This window comes from Solea solea, chromosome 8, assembly GCF_958295425.1.
Source record: "Solea solea chromosome 8, fSolSol10.1, whole genome shotgun sequence".
In the NCBI taxonomy this organism is placed as follows: Eukaryota; Metazoa; Chordata; class Actinopteri; order Pleuronectiformes; family Soleidae; genus Solea; species Solea solea.
The window spans coordinates 18,592,978-18,608,459 of NC_081141.1; the positions used below are offsets into that span (position 1 = coordinate 18,592,978).

The 15,482-nt window shown below is 38.6% G+C and overlaps 1 protein-coding gene across 1 annotated transcript in view; it reads left to right on the forward strand.

Moving 5' to 3' along the window:
• stpg2 (sperm-tail PG-rich repeat containing 2) overlaps nt 1-14,932 on the forward strand; it is a 64,912-nt gene extending 49,980 nt beyond the window's left edge. The window contains exons 11-14 of the mRNA XM_058635308.1: nt 1,051-1,216; nt 3,423-3,538; nt 12,043-12,231; nt 13,443-14,932. Of these exons, the coding sequence (XP_058491291.1) occupies nt 1,051-1,216; nt 3,423-3,538; nt 12,043-12,198 (438 nt within the window). The 3' untranslated portion in view covers nt 12,199-12,231; nt 13,443-14,932. The remainder of the gene's footprint in view (nt 1-1,050; nt 1,217-3,422; nt 3,539-12,042; nt 12,232-13,442) is intronic.
• Nucleotides 14,933-15,482: the final 550 nt, after the last annotated feature.

Sequence of the window (15,482 nt, forward strand, 5' to 3'; positions counted from 1 at the left end):
TCCACTCCCAGTTTCTGCGACTGGGATCCAGCACATGCTCCTGTCATGAATCACTTCTTAATTAATAGCAATTAATTAGTGAATAATAATGTAATTGTCTTATTGTGGATGTCGTAATGTATCATTACTCTCCCTGTGTGGCAGAGCAGCATGAGTCAAACACTCATTTTCTGTTTTTTTTGTCCCCTCCTGCATTTGCATGTGGATGACGCAACACGTACTCGACGTCCTTGCGCACATACACTGATATTCATGCATGAGTGTGTGTCATGGGTGATATCGTAATGAGTCTGACAGCGTGTTCTGATAACAGACCGGTGAATAGGTCATTTCATATTTATAATAACTGTGTGTCCGTTGTACTGTGGACCTGTCAGTTGTGTAATATAATTAGGAGGAGCTCAGAAATGCCACATTTTGTGTGTAATTGTCAGTTAACATTTCCCTAAGTGTTAAAGAGTGCAAGGTGACACTGAAACTCTTGTTTCTCTTACTACCATTCAATGTTGGATATTTTATAATTATGTACAAATGTGTCTGTTTTAGGTAAATCTTTAGGAAAACGCCGGGGCTTCGTTTCAGGCTGGATGACGAGGTTTTTGGAGTTCTTTTTGTGGGCACGTCTTAGTTTTTTCTGTCATACTCCAACCGGTTTGTCACCATCTTGCTTTACCTCGGCATAAAATGAATCCCTTCTTGTGTGCAGTGTGAAATCTCGCTCGGGAAATGGGATCAAAACACTACTATAGTGAGAAAGTGTGGAGCTGATGGGCTTAATCAGCATTGTATGAACTTATAAGGTTGCACTGCAGTTTCCCCTTTGTTATTTTCTCCATTCATATTATCTAACCATGCAAACAACTGCAGAAGAGAGAATCCGTTTCCTGTCACTGTCGCACAAGCATGTACCTGAATGGTCACCTTACAGTATATACATATTTAGATGTCTTATTGTAGAAGAGGATTTCTTATGATATGGAGCTGAAATGCACATCTGTCCAACCTCATGTTTAGCAGTGTTGACTGAATTATTAAACTCTTTGTCCACAGGATTCTCCTCCACCCAACAGTTACAATGTGATTCAGACATATGAGAAGTTTAATGGCCACACTTACCGAGAGCCACGAGGTGACGAAGCCAAGAGACGACAGAAATGCTTCCTGTCCGCGGCGCCGCGGGGTGACGTCTTCCTCCCATGTGATCCCAACATGCCAGGTATCTATTAACAACTGTTTTCTCTTTGGTTCCACAACTAAGCAACTTTGTGCACAGCCTATATTTATGTAAAGGTCTGTTCCCCTTAAGCCCACCCCCCTCTCAAAATTGCGAACAAAGCGTACATCCACAAAAAATGTGTCGCTGAGCTGCTGTGAGGTTCTATGGGAGAAGGGAGGATTCAGACTCAACATGGAACAATCAACAGAAGACATTTTAGTTTTTTTTAAGACTTTGTTACTGCAGCAGATGTGACCTTGCTGCAGTGTTAACAAACCAAACCCTTTGCCTAACAATGGAAGAAGAGATGCTTACTACACCTACAGACTGAATTTCACTTTATGTACTGAATAATGCAGAACTGAACTGATTTTTAAGTATTTAAGTCTTATTCTGTAGACAAACTGACTATTTTATTTTGGAAAGATATATTGTAAAAGTCTAAACTGAAAAAAAAAAAAAACCCTCAGGAAAGAAAAAGAGATTGCAGCTACAGTCAAAGATATGAGGAAATATCTATCCATCTATCTGACTGCTGAACATTTGGAAACAGCTCCATCCTTTCACTATCATGCAGTCCAATTAGCTCCATCTCTGTGGGATTCTAACCTAATATTTACCTCAATTACACTCCCATTGAAAAATGTTGTTTCAAAATTGATAGATTCATGACTTACTTGGATAATTTATGACTAGTCCCATTTCACCAAGGGTCTCAACCCATGAGGAACCCCAAACCGTTTAACCAAAATCCAATTTGCATATAAATAGATTTAGACTGTTTGCAGTCGTGTTTCTCCCTCACACGCACACACACACAAGTGCACACACACACACACACACAAGCTGAAATGGAGGCACAAGCATGTGTATACTCATACACACACATACAGACTCACACTGAGACAGACACTTTGAAATGTGCACAGTAACACACATACAGTCATTTTGCCCATTATTGAAATTAAATTTAATGAGTAGGCCTACGGTATATGGAACATTAGGGAACATTATAGTTCTCATCACATTTCTGATAATGGCATGAGGATATTTATCTATTTAATAGTTTAAAACCACACACACACAGACACAAACAAACTTCAAGATCCACAATTTACAGAGAATTTATTCTGTTCTTTTTAACCATCATTTGTTATAATGCAACAGCCACAGCTCGTCACTGACGGCTTCATATTAATATGAAAATACTGCAGATGAAATTAGTTTCTATAAATGCAGACTGGCTGGCAGTTGAGAATTAAAAAAAAAAAAATGTAAACAATGCTGTGTAATAGTTAATCCCCTGAAGCTAGACATTTTATTTTTATTTTATAGCTTTTTATAGCTTTTGCTATACAAATTAAATGTTATTGTTTCTTCTTTAAAGGATAATGACTTTGTAAAAGTCTTTCTTTCTAATTGCAAGACTGTGAGTATATGCTGTTTTTTTCCAAATTCTACCTTTGTGTAACTATGTCAGCGTGGGTTTTCATGTGTATATTCTATATACATGGAGTCTGTACATCGGTGCGTGTCCTTTTTAACTTAACATTGTTTTATTTTATTTAACATTTGTTTAATCAAGAAAATGCCATTGAAATTAAGAACCTCTTTTTCAAGGGAGTCCTGGCCAAGTTAGACAGCAGCAAATACAAAACACTCAACACAGTTACGAATGTACACAGTCAGAACACAAGCAAAAGACAAATAAAACAGATTAAAGTACAAGCAGATTATGAAAAACAAGTGCATGTGGAAGAGTCAGCTAAATAACATACAGTAACCGACGTTTTGTTCAAGGTATACCTCACTGGTGAAAGAATAAAAATCATCATAATGAAGACATTACATTATACTGCAACCCATAATATAACATTTAATATTTAAGTATAAACAGTACAAAAAAAGTGTGTCTCTTAATTTACGATTAGAGGGATGGAAACAAGAAAACAAACTCAACATTAATCTTGAACATAGAAGAAATGCAATAACTGATTAGAATAAATTCTTGTCTCGTTGTCTTGTTATCGTTCGACCTCCAAGCATCACAGTGAGCAACACTGGTCTCAAATTATTATTAATACCTGTGGGGTCCATTCTGTGCAAAGAAAAACAGAACTTTTGACAAGAAAATAACAATTTCTTTAGTTTTCTTATGCTTTATTTTCCACCTACATACAGTATGTAATGGTGGTGTTCTGTGCAGGCCCTGGTCAGTACAACCCCAGTGTAAAGTCCTTCCCTCAGATGACTCTGATCACCTCCAGACAGGATCGATTCAAAGACGCCATGAACACCAATCCTGGACCTGGCACTTATCAGGTAAAGAGGCTGTAAAAGTTACAGTATATTCAGTTCATTCTTCGAAAACACCGTTGAAAAAATTATTACTTACTCATGACTTCTCAGGTTCAGTGTGTGAACTGTTGGCTTTCTCAACTCTCTATAATATTGTCAGGTTTCTGCCTTACTACAGTAAGAATTGAAATGAATTGTAGTGATGCACGATGTGAATATTTTCAACCCAATAATTGCTTTTTTTTAATAAAATGAAAAAGGTCTTGTGGATCCAGGAGAGTAAAACAAGCTGAAATGAAGTGACTGAAGAATAGTTTTATAACTCAAGACACTTAACCCCACGTTGCTCCTGGCGGCAGTGCCGGCAGCGTGTGAATGGGTATGAAAGATCAGTGATGGAAAGTGTGAGTGAGTGAGTGTGAATGGGTGAATGGCAAAACTGTAGGGTAAAGCAGCTTTGAGTGGTCATCATGTACAGGAACCAGTTCTTGTTATGTAAATGATCAAATGAATAGAACATACTTTCTAAAAAAATAGACCAGACATCAACTGTGATCACACAGCAAATTTTAGTGCATTTCTTAATATAATATATAATATAATTGAATTGAATTGACATGTGCTTCTGTATGTGGTTGCATTCAGATTTAGATTACATAGATTATATGTTTATATGGAGAAGTTATGAAAGTATTAGGAGATATGAGAATGCCTGCACAGGCCTTGATGTGTGTGTGTTTGTCTGTACAGGTCTCTGTTTGTCTGACATCATCTTGTGTTGTAATCCTCTGAGAGTCATCTTTCTTTTTGTAACCTTGTGCTATGTGGAAAAAATTGATTGCTTTAAAAAAAAAGAAAAGAAAAGAAAAGAAATCTCTCAGTAAGACCTCAGTAACTTTCAGCCAAACACTGTTTCTTTACCAGTGCAAAAGAAGACTGAATTATGTGGCTTCGTGTTTAAGGCAACTTTTCACTCCGTGGGTGAATTTATTCTTAATTATCCTGCCTGTTTAAAATGAACAGGGAAATGTGAGGGTAGTTTTATTAAGTGTAATATTGTTTAATGCAGCCACCTTACACCGCTGACAGAGATGGATGCACTATATTCATGAAGCATAATACAAATGTAATGTAACCTACCCAGAAAGTAATCTTTCTCTGCTCCACTTTTGTGTACATTTTAATTGGATTTAGAGCTTTGGGTTAACAGCTGCTGATGAATCGTGATTGAAAGCGCTAATGTTGCTCCCAGTCACAGCTGACTTTGACTGGTAAACATCAAAGACCAAACTGCAGAGTTTGATATAAACCTTGTGCCACAATTAATCGTAATGTTCATGTCCATGGGTGTCGTGTTATCACAGAGCTCCTTCTTCTCTTTTTCTCTGTCTGCTGTCTGTGTGTAGTTTAATCTCCTCCTCTTCTCCTCTGTAGTTTACTGTCCATGTCTCTCTCCTGGCCCCATTTCTCCCCAGTTCCATATGGAACTGGACAAAAAGTACAGATATTCATGTTCTGATCATTAGACTGATTATAAATACGGTTTGGACTGGGTCAGATGCAGTTGACAGAGTACTTGGAGTAATTGCACCCAATAAAACCAGCGAAAATAGCTTTTTAAGAGATACATGAGTTAATTTACCTTTTGCAGCACTCTACACAACAAGCAGTAGCAAGAATTCCAAATCAAACCAGCCTTAATAAATACAGGTCGACACCAAACTCCCTCCTGCTGCCAACCTCCACCCAGGGAAAAGCACTGATTTTGGGGACAGAGCTGTTTCCTTAGCTGCTCCTTTTTTCCCGTGGAACTTTCTTTCCAAACATTTTAGATGTTAAATCACCACTTGTAACCTTCTTGAGATTGAGAATATGTTTTCTTGCCGCTCAAACAATGTGTCATAATCTGCTGAATGTGACGAAAACACTTGCCGCAATGGTACATGTGGGTGATGTCCAGAATTCCAAATACATTTCTCCATCTGTGTTTAAAAAAAAGTAATAAAAACAAAAGCTCACATTAACAATTTGTAATCTGATTTGTTCAGTTCAGCAATCACAGACAAATGTCACAATCAATATGAACATTCACCATAAAGCTCCGTACTGTAAGTAACATATTTAGCCAGCAGCATACTGTACATACCCGGCAATATCATTCCAAGACGTCACATGACTCAGTTTGTTTACACCGCCACGGTGCCAAGAAAAGATTCTGTAAAAGTGAATGTTGCCAGTGCTGGTTTCAAGCTGTAGTAAAGGTACTGGTCTAAAAATGTACTCACGTTAAAGTAACAAAAAAGTAGCTTGTTTCAAATGTACTCAGCGTAAAAGGTACTTAGTTACTTGTTGAACAAGGTTGGGCTTCTTTCTTGTGTCGTGCTAAAAGGACAAAAAGAGGACACATCTCGCATGAATTGTTTTTTAATTAAAGGCAAACCTTCATGAATTAAGGGGCCGACAAAATAAAACATGTAAACACATAATGTATCAGTCAAAATGGGTCAACTTTCTCACTCACTCGGAATTAAGGGGCCTTAATTAGCACCAATTCACCTTTCCTCATCATTGACTGCCAAAGTGTCCGGTGTGTGATTTTAAAATTCAGGCCAACATCAGTAACAGATGTGATTTAAAATGTACTGAAGTACAGTACTTCCAAAAAAAACATACTAAAAGTAAAATTTATCAAGTCTTTTATCAATAGTACTCCTAAAACCTCAGTTACAGTAACACGAGTAAATGTAATTTATTACTTTCCACCTCCTGTATCCGGCATCTTCTATTTTATGTCGACACCGGACACAGAGACGAGTTGAAGATGTCAGGTTACTGCAGGTGTACAATAATGTCTGCTTTGGCATTATAATGGTCACATGTAGCTTTTCCTGTCATCACCTGATCAGGTCCATAGTTCTATATGTTCAGTGTCCAGTCCACTTTATCCGGTCTAAGTACAGAGCCACAGCTCACTGGAAGTTCACCTCCCCTTATGAGTTCCTGCAGAGAAAAGCAGAATTCTCTGCACAGTCTAAGGCCTGTGATTCCGACGTCTCTCTCTCAGCTTCATTCGGCAGTTTTACTTCTTTTCTATGCATATTGTACCATAAACTAGGAAGGTGGTGATTTTGATGGATTCCCATTTTAGCACAGAGCCGTGTTCTTACAGGATTTGATTGCTTGAATATGAGGTCAGCTTGTAGCTGGTAGACGAATAAGCATAGTGAGTGATTATGAAGCATGAACAAAGCAAATCACATCAGTGCACTGCTCTGCCTGAACTAATGCTCTCCTCCATTCCACTTCATCAGGTTTTAGTAGTAAGACACCGCTCACCTGAAATTCACCTTGCTCATATATAGTCCTCCTCCAGCTCCCTCCTCTGCCGAGCTTAGAGTCTGTGATGCTTTCATCTCTCTAGTCCCCCTCTCAACTGAATTCGGAGTTCTGCTTTGCCGTCTTTTAATTATTTCATTATGAAACAATATCGGATAGATAGAAATGTACAATGCGTGTGGGTATATTTTTTTACTGACACATTTTTTTGCTGAAGTATCTCATACAAAGTTCTCCTCTTCCTGCACAGCGTATCTAAAGTGTAAAAAAAAAAAAAAAAAAAATTCAATATATGCATTATATTTTAAGTGAAATCCTCCACTTTGGCTCTCCAAGTGTTTGTCTGCAGCCGCTGAGGAGCCAGAGCAAACCAGGGAGGAGAGTTAATGGTGGGGGATAATTGGCTGAGAGTAAAAATGGGTTTAGTTTAACTAAACTTTGAATAAGTGCATTAGATCGGCAGTAGAAGCCTCCATCTGAGTTTCCCACTTAAGCCCAAAGACATGAAGGTAAGGTGGAAGTGCTTGTAGGTGTTTTGATTGCTTTAATTCTTTTGTTCAAACTCCATATGCTATAATAGAGGCTTTCTGCCTGAAGTGTCTTTAATGTCTCAAACTGAAAAGATCCATTTAGAACCACTTAAGTTGTCAGGGGCTGCGTGGTGACTCATAACATGTATATTATGATTAATGGCTTAAGCACTTCTGAGACCAAAATGTACAGTGCGTATGCTTTAAACAAACAAATCATGTTTTGGTGTTAATTCTATTCATTGTTCTATTATTTGCAGACTTTTTCAAAGATGTTACGTCTCACCAGCAAACATTTTCTCCCAACAGTTTTGCTTTTAAACCTTTTTTTTTTTCCCTCAGCCATTATGTCACCTGAATAATGCACACATTCTTACTGAGTGACCTTGTTTGGACTGCAGCCCAAATTGGATTTTGTAAGCATATCCGATCAGAATATGCTCTTCCTGACCAACTGTTCACATTATATATTGCAAGTGATTAGATCTGCGTGTGTCCATATTGACATAGATTTCTATAGTTACAGGCCACGCCCCGGAAAAACAAGTAGTCCAAACAAAATAAACAAAATGGATGACAGAAAGCTGCGCTGGTTTCTGTCCCATATGTTACAGTATGTGGAGCCGTGGTGCAAACTTTCTTCTATTCTAGTCTTCCACAATGTTGATGTTGATGTGTGACTTTGAATCTATATACGACATCACAGGCCAGACAGAGTTACATTTGTTGTGAGGAGTGTCAAAGATGTAGAAGAACACAGAGTGATATAGTGATGATGATGATGATGATGATGCAATAGAGGCAGGAAGGCCTGAAAGACGAAGTAGACAGAGGTGACAAAAAAGTGGTTGAAAAGCGTAGAGGAAAGGAAGCAAATTGAGCAGCTGAAGAGGGTGGTTAAATTCAACCGCTGATAATGTGTTCCGAGGACCTGCAATCTGGAGCAGACGGCAGCTATTTCAGCATCAGTATGCCCGTGTGCGTGTACATCCATTCATACATGTGTGTAATGTTACAAGGCTGTCTACTCGAGTGGCATTAGGCCACGTTGAGGGCTCATTTAGTTTTCCCATTAAATGCACCATATGAGGTACGCACTCCTGGAAAATAGGCTTGATTACCTTTCTCACACACGACACTGGTCTTATTGGTTGAGCTTCATTTAACAGAAAGTGTGCGGCGAGGGAATATAAAAAGACACGGGGAGCAGACGTCAAGCAGAAACAAATATTAATTAAACACTGTGATCGTTGTCGTTATATAAACCTGCCAAGTACAAAAGCACATACCTGTGCAGACGTTTAAAAAAAGAAAGTGAGAAGCTCAAGTTGGTTTGATATTCATTATGTTGTCAGAACAGCAGCTGACTTTCTTCAAACTTGGTGTGCTATTTTGTCTCTACATGTACTTTTGTTTGCGTGAGTTCGAATGATTCCACTTTTAATGCCTGGTCTTTCTTTTTTTCTTAGGGGACAGTACGGTAATAGTTTCATTCTTTGTCTCCACTCTGCACAAACTTATGATGTGTTCGTCTTATTTCGAGGGTTTGTTTTTTTCCCCCTGCCCAGTGCATAAGAACCTTGACAAGGATTAAAATGGGTAGGGAAACAAATACATCAAATACGTAATTGTTGGTAACTAACACTGAGCAACTGCTTTACCTCAGTTTCTTCCCTCTGGTGATTAGGTAGGAACAGTGAGTGATAACAGTCTGCCAGAGTCAGGCTCAGCAAGTCTAAGAACAATGCAGCAAAGAAACTGGTAAAATATAAATTTCCTTGATTCAATGAATGAATTACCCTCTGTGCCCACAGGGGGTGCTGTTGCTCAGCAAAACTACATAGTGACTCCGTTTACATGCACAGTTTAATCGAGCTAAGGCCATAGTGAATTGGACGACTTGCTGAATCCGAGTATACATGCAGTGGAGAAAAATGATTTATTTACTTATTATTTATTAGTGTACATATCTCTCTATAAGATTGAATCAGTTTCCTATTGACCTTTACGCCCCAGAAAAACAAATAGCGAAACAGCGAGATGTCAGCATAAAAGTACCTAAATGCAAAGTTGCATAGTGCATGTACGAGTCTTGTTTATCGCTTATTGTTTGTGTTTATGGCCAATTATCTTCCACCATTAACTATAGAGTGTACTTTAGGGATTTTTATTGGTTAAGGTAGAGTGAAATTATTTGAGCAAGGTCTTCCTTACTAAATACATTTAGCTGCCTTTTGTTGAACCAAATCATACCTAGAGGTGTTGGATAAGACAGTAGTTAACATAATTGATCCTGAAAGGCGCTGATGAATGACCTACTGTATTTATAGTAATGTATAGCACATCCCTTCTCCTTCATGTGGATATGTATATGAGTTGAAGCAGGTGTTGCTTTTCCGCTTGTGTCATGCACTTCATGTGTGTGTTGTGGGAAACACTCGGTGCATCATCACCAACTCCCTTCTTCCCTCCTTGACCTAGTGAAACACCCGGTAATCTCCCTCCATCATTGCCATGCCGATGGTGTTGTCACTTCCAAGCGCTCTTCCTCATCTCCCTGACCTCCTAGGCAACCCCGAGGGTGACCTGGAGTTGAACTTGCAACCCTTTTTCCCACTTGGATCAATACTGAGATCTGAGCAGCCCCACCAATGTGCCTAAATCCTCCTGTGGCACTTCTGGCATACTGATGTGTGTATGTTTGCTGAGAGGTTAGAGGAGCCAAGTGAGAAGAGGAAGAAATAGAGACAACGCTTTGATAACAAAGAAGAGGAAGATTCCTCAGGCAGTACCTTGGTGGGAGGGATGGTGGATAAAGCATGTGTATGCATGTATGTATGTCTTCGTTGATGCCTGTGTGGCTACATAAAAGTTGTTTTCCTGTTTTGTTTTGTTGTTAGACATTTTTTTGGTGAGGTGATGTTAAGGTCAGGCTTTGAAGTGTGTGTAAAATTATCTATTTTTCGAAGACACAATAACCCTTTTCTCTCGAAGAGGAGCAAACAAAGTAAAGCCCCGCTGTTTGTGAGGCGATTGTTATTGTTCAATACTTTACATTTATGTGTTAATTCTGGGCACTTTGGGGTTTGATTCATGTCTAAAATTAAAGGTAAAAAAGCAATTTACTGGAATAAACAAACAGTTCAGTGATTATTTCCGCTGACACTAGAAACTCCCCTGCAGGACTCAGAGCTGCAAAAAAGTTCTTAATATCACTGTTGATATCTTAGTCCAAAACAATTTACAGCCCTTTACACAACACTTTGAAACACTTTAAGTCCTGAGATATGAAGTGAAATACTGTATGAAGACGGAGTGAGTTGAATTTAAAAAGAAAAGAATGCCGTTTTTAACCTTGTTTGAAAAAACAATGGATTTATTAGCTCTGCGACAAACCACGCACCATATAATAAACATATAAAACTTCATATACAAGTGGACACAATGACCATCTACTGAGAAAGATAAGTCATGGAAGTATTTGGTTATATGTTATATGCATTCTGTTTGATTGAAACAACTTTCATACTTGCCTACACTACAAATAAAAATAGAAATAGAAATTTGTGGCCATCCCGTGTCCCAGAGGACACTGTAAAATTGTTAGCTTTTAGGGTACCTTACACACACAGGGTACCTTACGATATGATACGATACATGGTTCATGACATCATTAATATCATGATAGAACGATTCTGTGATAATCTATATATTACAAGAAAATCATATAGCGATACATATACAATACGATATCTGTCTAACTGAAGAAAACAAAGCGTCTGTGACAAGTTAAAAGTGCAGGAGCTCTCTATTTATTGACAACATAGAGAACAAAGTGCATAAATTCTTTGTATTGAACACGGATGGGGCATCTCTTAATGTAGCTTTCTACGCCTTTATCCCGCCAGTACCTATTTAATGTTAAGCCACACTCAGCAGTCCTCAATGTATCATTCTTTCATACATTCATTCATAGTGTAAGTCTTGTTAAACAACAGTCTGTGTTGACATGTTTTTGCAATGATTTTACTTTTTAAATGTACAATATGTTACTTTTGGTGATTTTTGTTGGTATTGATGTTGTTATTCTGCCTCTGTTTGGTCTTGGTGAATAAGAAACAATGTAACCTTATTTGTATGCTGCGTTCTTCTTGTGAATATGGGCTGAGGGAGTGTTTGTGTGTACGCAGCAGCAGTGCAGGGGCGATGGGGGCGAGCATTTATCCTGTCAAACTTCTGAATCTTTCTTTCTGTGAGTGCTTCTTTTGCTGTTTTCAGTCCCGCTCCAACCTGTTTGCAGCCGCCTCGCTTTACTCGTGCAATGTTGCTGTTGCCTCCATCTGTCTGTGAATTTCTCTGTGAGATGAATAAAGTATCTATCATCTATCTATCTTGGCTTTAAACACATCACTTCCTGTGTGCAGAGTGTGAATGTAGTCAGGCAACACAAGATCTAAACACCACTATACAGAGAAACACAGAGAGAGTCATGTGGAGACATTTGTGTTTATATGCAAATTTAAAACCATTAATCAAAGACCTTTTCCTACTCTGTGTGTGTATGTGTCTATATAGTTCTATAGGCTTCTATGTAAAACAATGGTGCATCCTGTTGTTTTAAATCCCTCATCATTTTGTCATTTCTCTTGTATTTGTGTGCAGCTGAGTCCAAGTATCATGAACACAGTCCTTAAGGGCACCTTCAACGTGACACTCGACAATCCTCTGGATCACTATGTGGCCCCCGGCCCTTTGGGGACCCATAGGACCATTAACGCTGTCATACCCAACACCTTCATCAGCACCGGCACGTCTTAGAGCTCTTTGGGGGTCAAACCGTAGAAGTGAAAGGTCAGTGGGGGTAAAGGATCAATCTTAAGGTCATCACGTCTCACATTCATATTCTGGCAAAAGAAGAGTTTTCATGAATATTTATGGTTTCTGTTGAATATATATTAGATGATGAACTTCACTAAGACTTTTAATTAAATAAACTGAAATGTTGAGAGATACAGCGACAGCAGACGTCAGCCTCTCTGTACCATGATTCCTTAACGGTTGGATAACGGTCAGATATCGAAAGTTAAAGGAATACTTCACCGATTTGCATTTAGCTTTGTAATACTAGAATAGGAGTAGTATTTTTGAAAAATTGTGCTTCCCAACCTCAGTTATCTTAACCTTTCCACCAGTGCCACTTGATCCTGTTAGCTTAACTGTTAGCAGAGACAGAGGCGGACAGGGTTTACATTCTGGGAATGAGGTCCGTCTCCCTATACGAGTGGGTCTAAAAAGTGTGGAGTTAGCGCTGCAGTTTCAAGCTTCTGACCAAGGCTCGGACCGAGTGTCACTGGTGAGCGCGTAACAAAAATATTACCCCTATTCTAGTAATACAAAGCTAAATCCAAATTGTTGAAGTATTCATTTAACTTGGAAAAAAGGGGGCAGAAGCACTCACTCATGAATCTCAATATTTAACAGAGGAGTCTGGTGTGTTTAGCGACGGCATCGAGTCACAACCCGTTCAGTCGTATTTCAGCTCAGTGACTGATGTCCATTTTGACCAGAGAATGTTCTGTAACTAAGTGCTTTTGCCCATTTTTCCAGAATAACATCTGATATTTGGCAGTTATTTACAATTTACTGCAAAACTAAAAAAAGTCACAAGTGTTGCAGTATAGATGCACTGTGATCATGATAATCATCGCTAAAGCATTATATAGCTTGTTATATAGCAAGTGTCTTTCCATTGGCATTAATTCTACTCCCTGCAAGTGTCTGAAGTGAGCTTACTTAAACAGTCTATCCAATCTGTTTGTTTTTCCGTGTGTGTGTGAGCCCAAAAATTGCTATCAAATAACAACACACACGAAATCCCTCGAGCTGTTGTTTTGTTAACAGTCCCAAGCTTTTCAAGTGTTAGAAATTGCCCTTGCAGTTAATTTCACAGTGAATTTAGTAATTAGAGCAGCTAATAACTTGTGACTATGTGACTTGAACCTCAAAACTATTGCAGCAAAATGCTGACTGATTAACTTATTTACTCTGTTTTATTGTTCCAGGCGGTGTTTTGGAGGAAGATAACTGCTCTTTAATCAATATTGCAAAGTGAAATGCCTACATGGGCCCTGCATCAACAACGGAGGGCTCCCTGGTTCTTTTATTTTTCACTAATAACAATCTTGGCACACCACTTTGTTAATCAATAACAATTAAAAAACAAAAAAACTATTGACATGAATATTGCCTTGAGTCCTTTGAAAGCATGTTAGTCTTGAAGAGGACATCGAGCCCGTACAGGACTTTATAACAGCAATTCAAATAATCAGTTGGACATAAATGAGACTAAGATTAAAAATGGTACATTGGATTTTTATTTGACTGCTGAAATTGGTTTGTTGCAGTAAAAGCTGGATGAGTGTTAGATTATCAAAATTGCTTGATTTGGGCTTCATTTTTAAGTCACACAGTCTGCATCTTTACCAAGATCAACTATAATTGTATTTCATTTAATGACCAGTGATCAACCAGTGCATGAGACAGGAAAAAGAAAAGATATTTCAAATCCTTAAAGGTCCAGTGTGTAAAAATTTTAAATTTAGGTTTGTATGATTTGTTGTTTTCTCTTTCATATTTATATCAAGAGCTGAGGTCGCCATTTTTGACCATCATGTAACTGAAGGCTGCATAGGTTCTCCAACACGCTTGGAAGAGAAGTGTGAGGCGAGGAATTTTCTCCTTCACCAATAACTGTTACTTCATTTTACATACTGTAATTTAAGATGCATACATCGTTGCTTCGCATGCATCAATCATGAAGCTATTCATTATGTATATGTGCGCTGACCGTCAGAGAAACAGGTGTGAAAGTCACATAAAGGACTCATAACGTACAGTATGTTCCAGTTTTGTCGTACACTAATGTACTTTACTTGGTGATCAATTCAGCCTAGAGATATTATTATAAATATATTCTATTATTATTATAAAATATATTATTATTATTGTTAAAAAAGCCAAAAGTAATGGCATGACTTGATGCGTTGGATGAAAAAAATCTGATGTGTGACTGGAGAATGAAAGAAAAAGGGTACAATGCTGTGATACTGTAAAGTTTTGTTGGTTTGAGTCCCCACCAGGTCAAAAAAGTGCTGGGATATCCCTGAGCAAGGTACCCAACCCCCCATTGCTCCCCGGGCGCTGCTCAGTGGCTGCTCTCTGCTCCTAATTCTCGGAAGGTTTCCAGTAGAGGATGGGTTAAATGCAGAGAAGGAATTGCCCCAGTGGGACTGATAAATGACTCATTTATTTAATTTAAAGGATGCGGCTCTACTTTGTTTGCGCAGCATACGCTTTGGCTGGTTTGTCTGTTTCCGCTGTTTTAGTAACATAAGATAAGCCTCCAAAAATCTAATGTTTTTTATTATAAAGTCATATTAGACCTATAATATACCTATAATTTCTAATAAACAAAAGGCTACACACTGGACCTTTGTATTGCTTTGAAATAAGAAACTCTTGCCTCTACTGTAACATGTGACATGTCCTGTACCTTAAGTGGTCTTACAGAAAACACGTCTTAAAATGACAACATAGAGAAAATGAATGATTCAGAGTCCTCACTGTTAGGTTTGAAAAGCATACATAAATAAACAGGTGAGAGGCGGAGAAATGATAAGCTGTCTTTCAGAAGGAGAGATTGTAGGCTGTGGCGACACGTCGCCGTTCAAAGTGTCAGCTAAACCACTTTTACTGTCCGGTACCACTGGAGTCGTCAATTTATGCTCCTTTTCTCTGCTGATCATGAACCATAAATCTGCTACTCGAGGCAAAGCGTGTCTCTGTGTGTCCTCTCAAGCTTTAAAAGCAAAGAGGGAGAGAGAAAGCGACAAGACATGTGCAAGCATCAACATGAATGTGCTCTTGTCTCGCTGTATTTAAAACATCTCTGTGAAAGCAGTCAGACTAACAGGTGAGGGGTGCTGTGACTCTGATTGTTCCTGTGGGCCTTTTAGCCTAATGAGGTGTTAACCCCCCTATCGTTATTCAGCTGGGAGCGGCGTAGAAGGAGACAGCTATCAGGGAGGGGGGAATTGTTATAT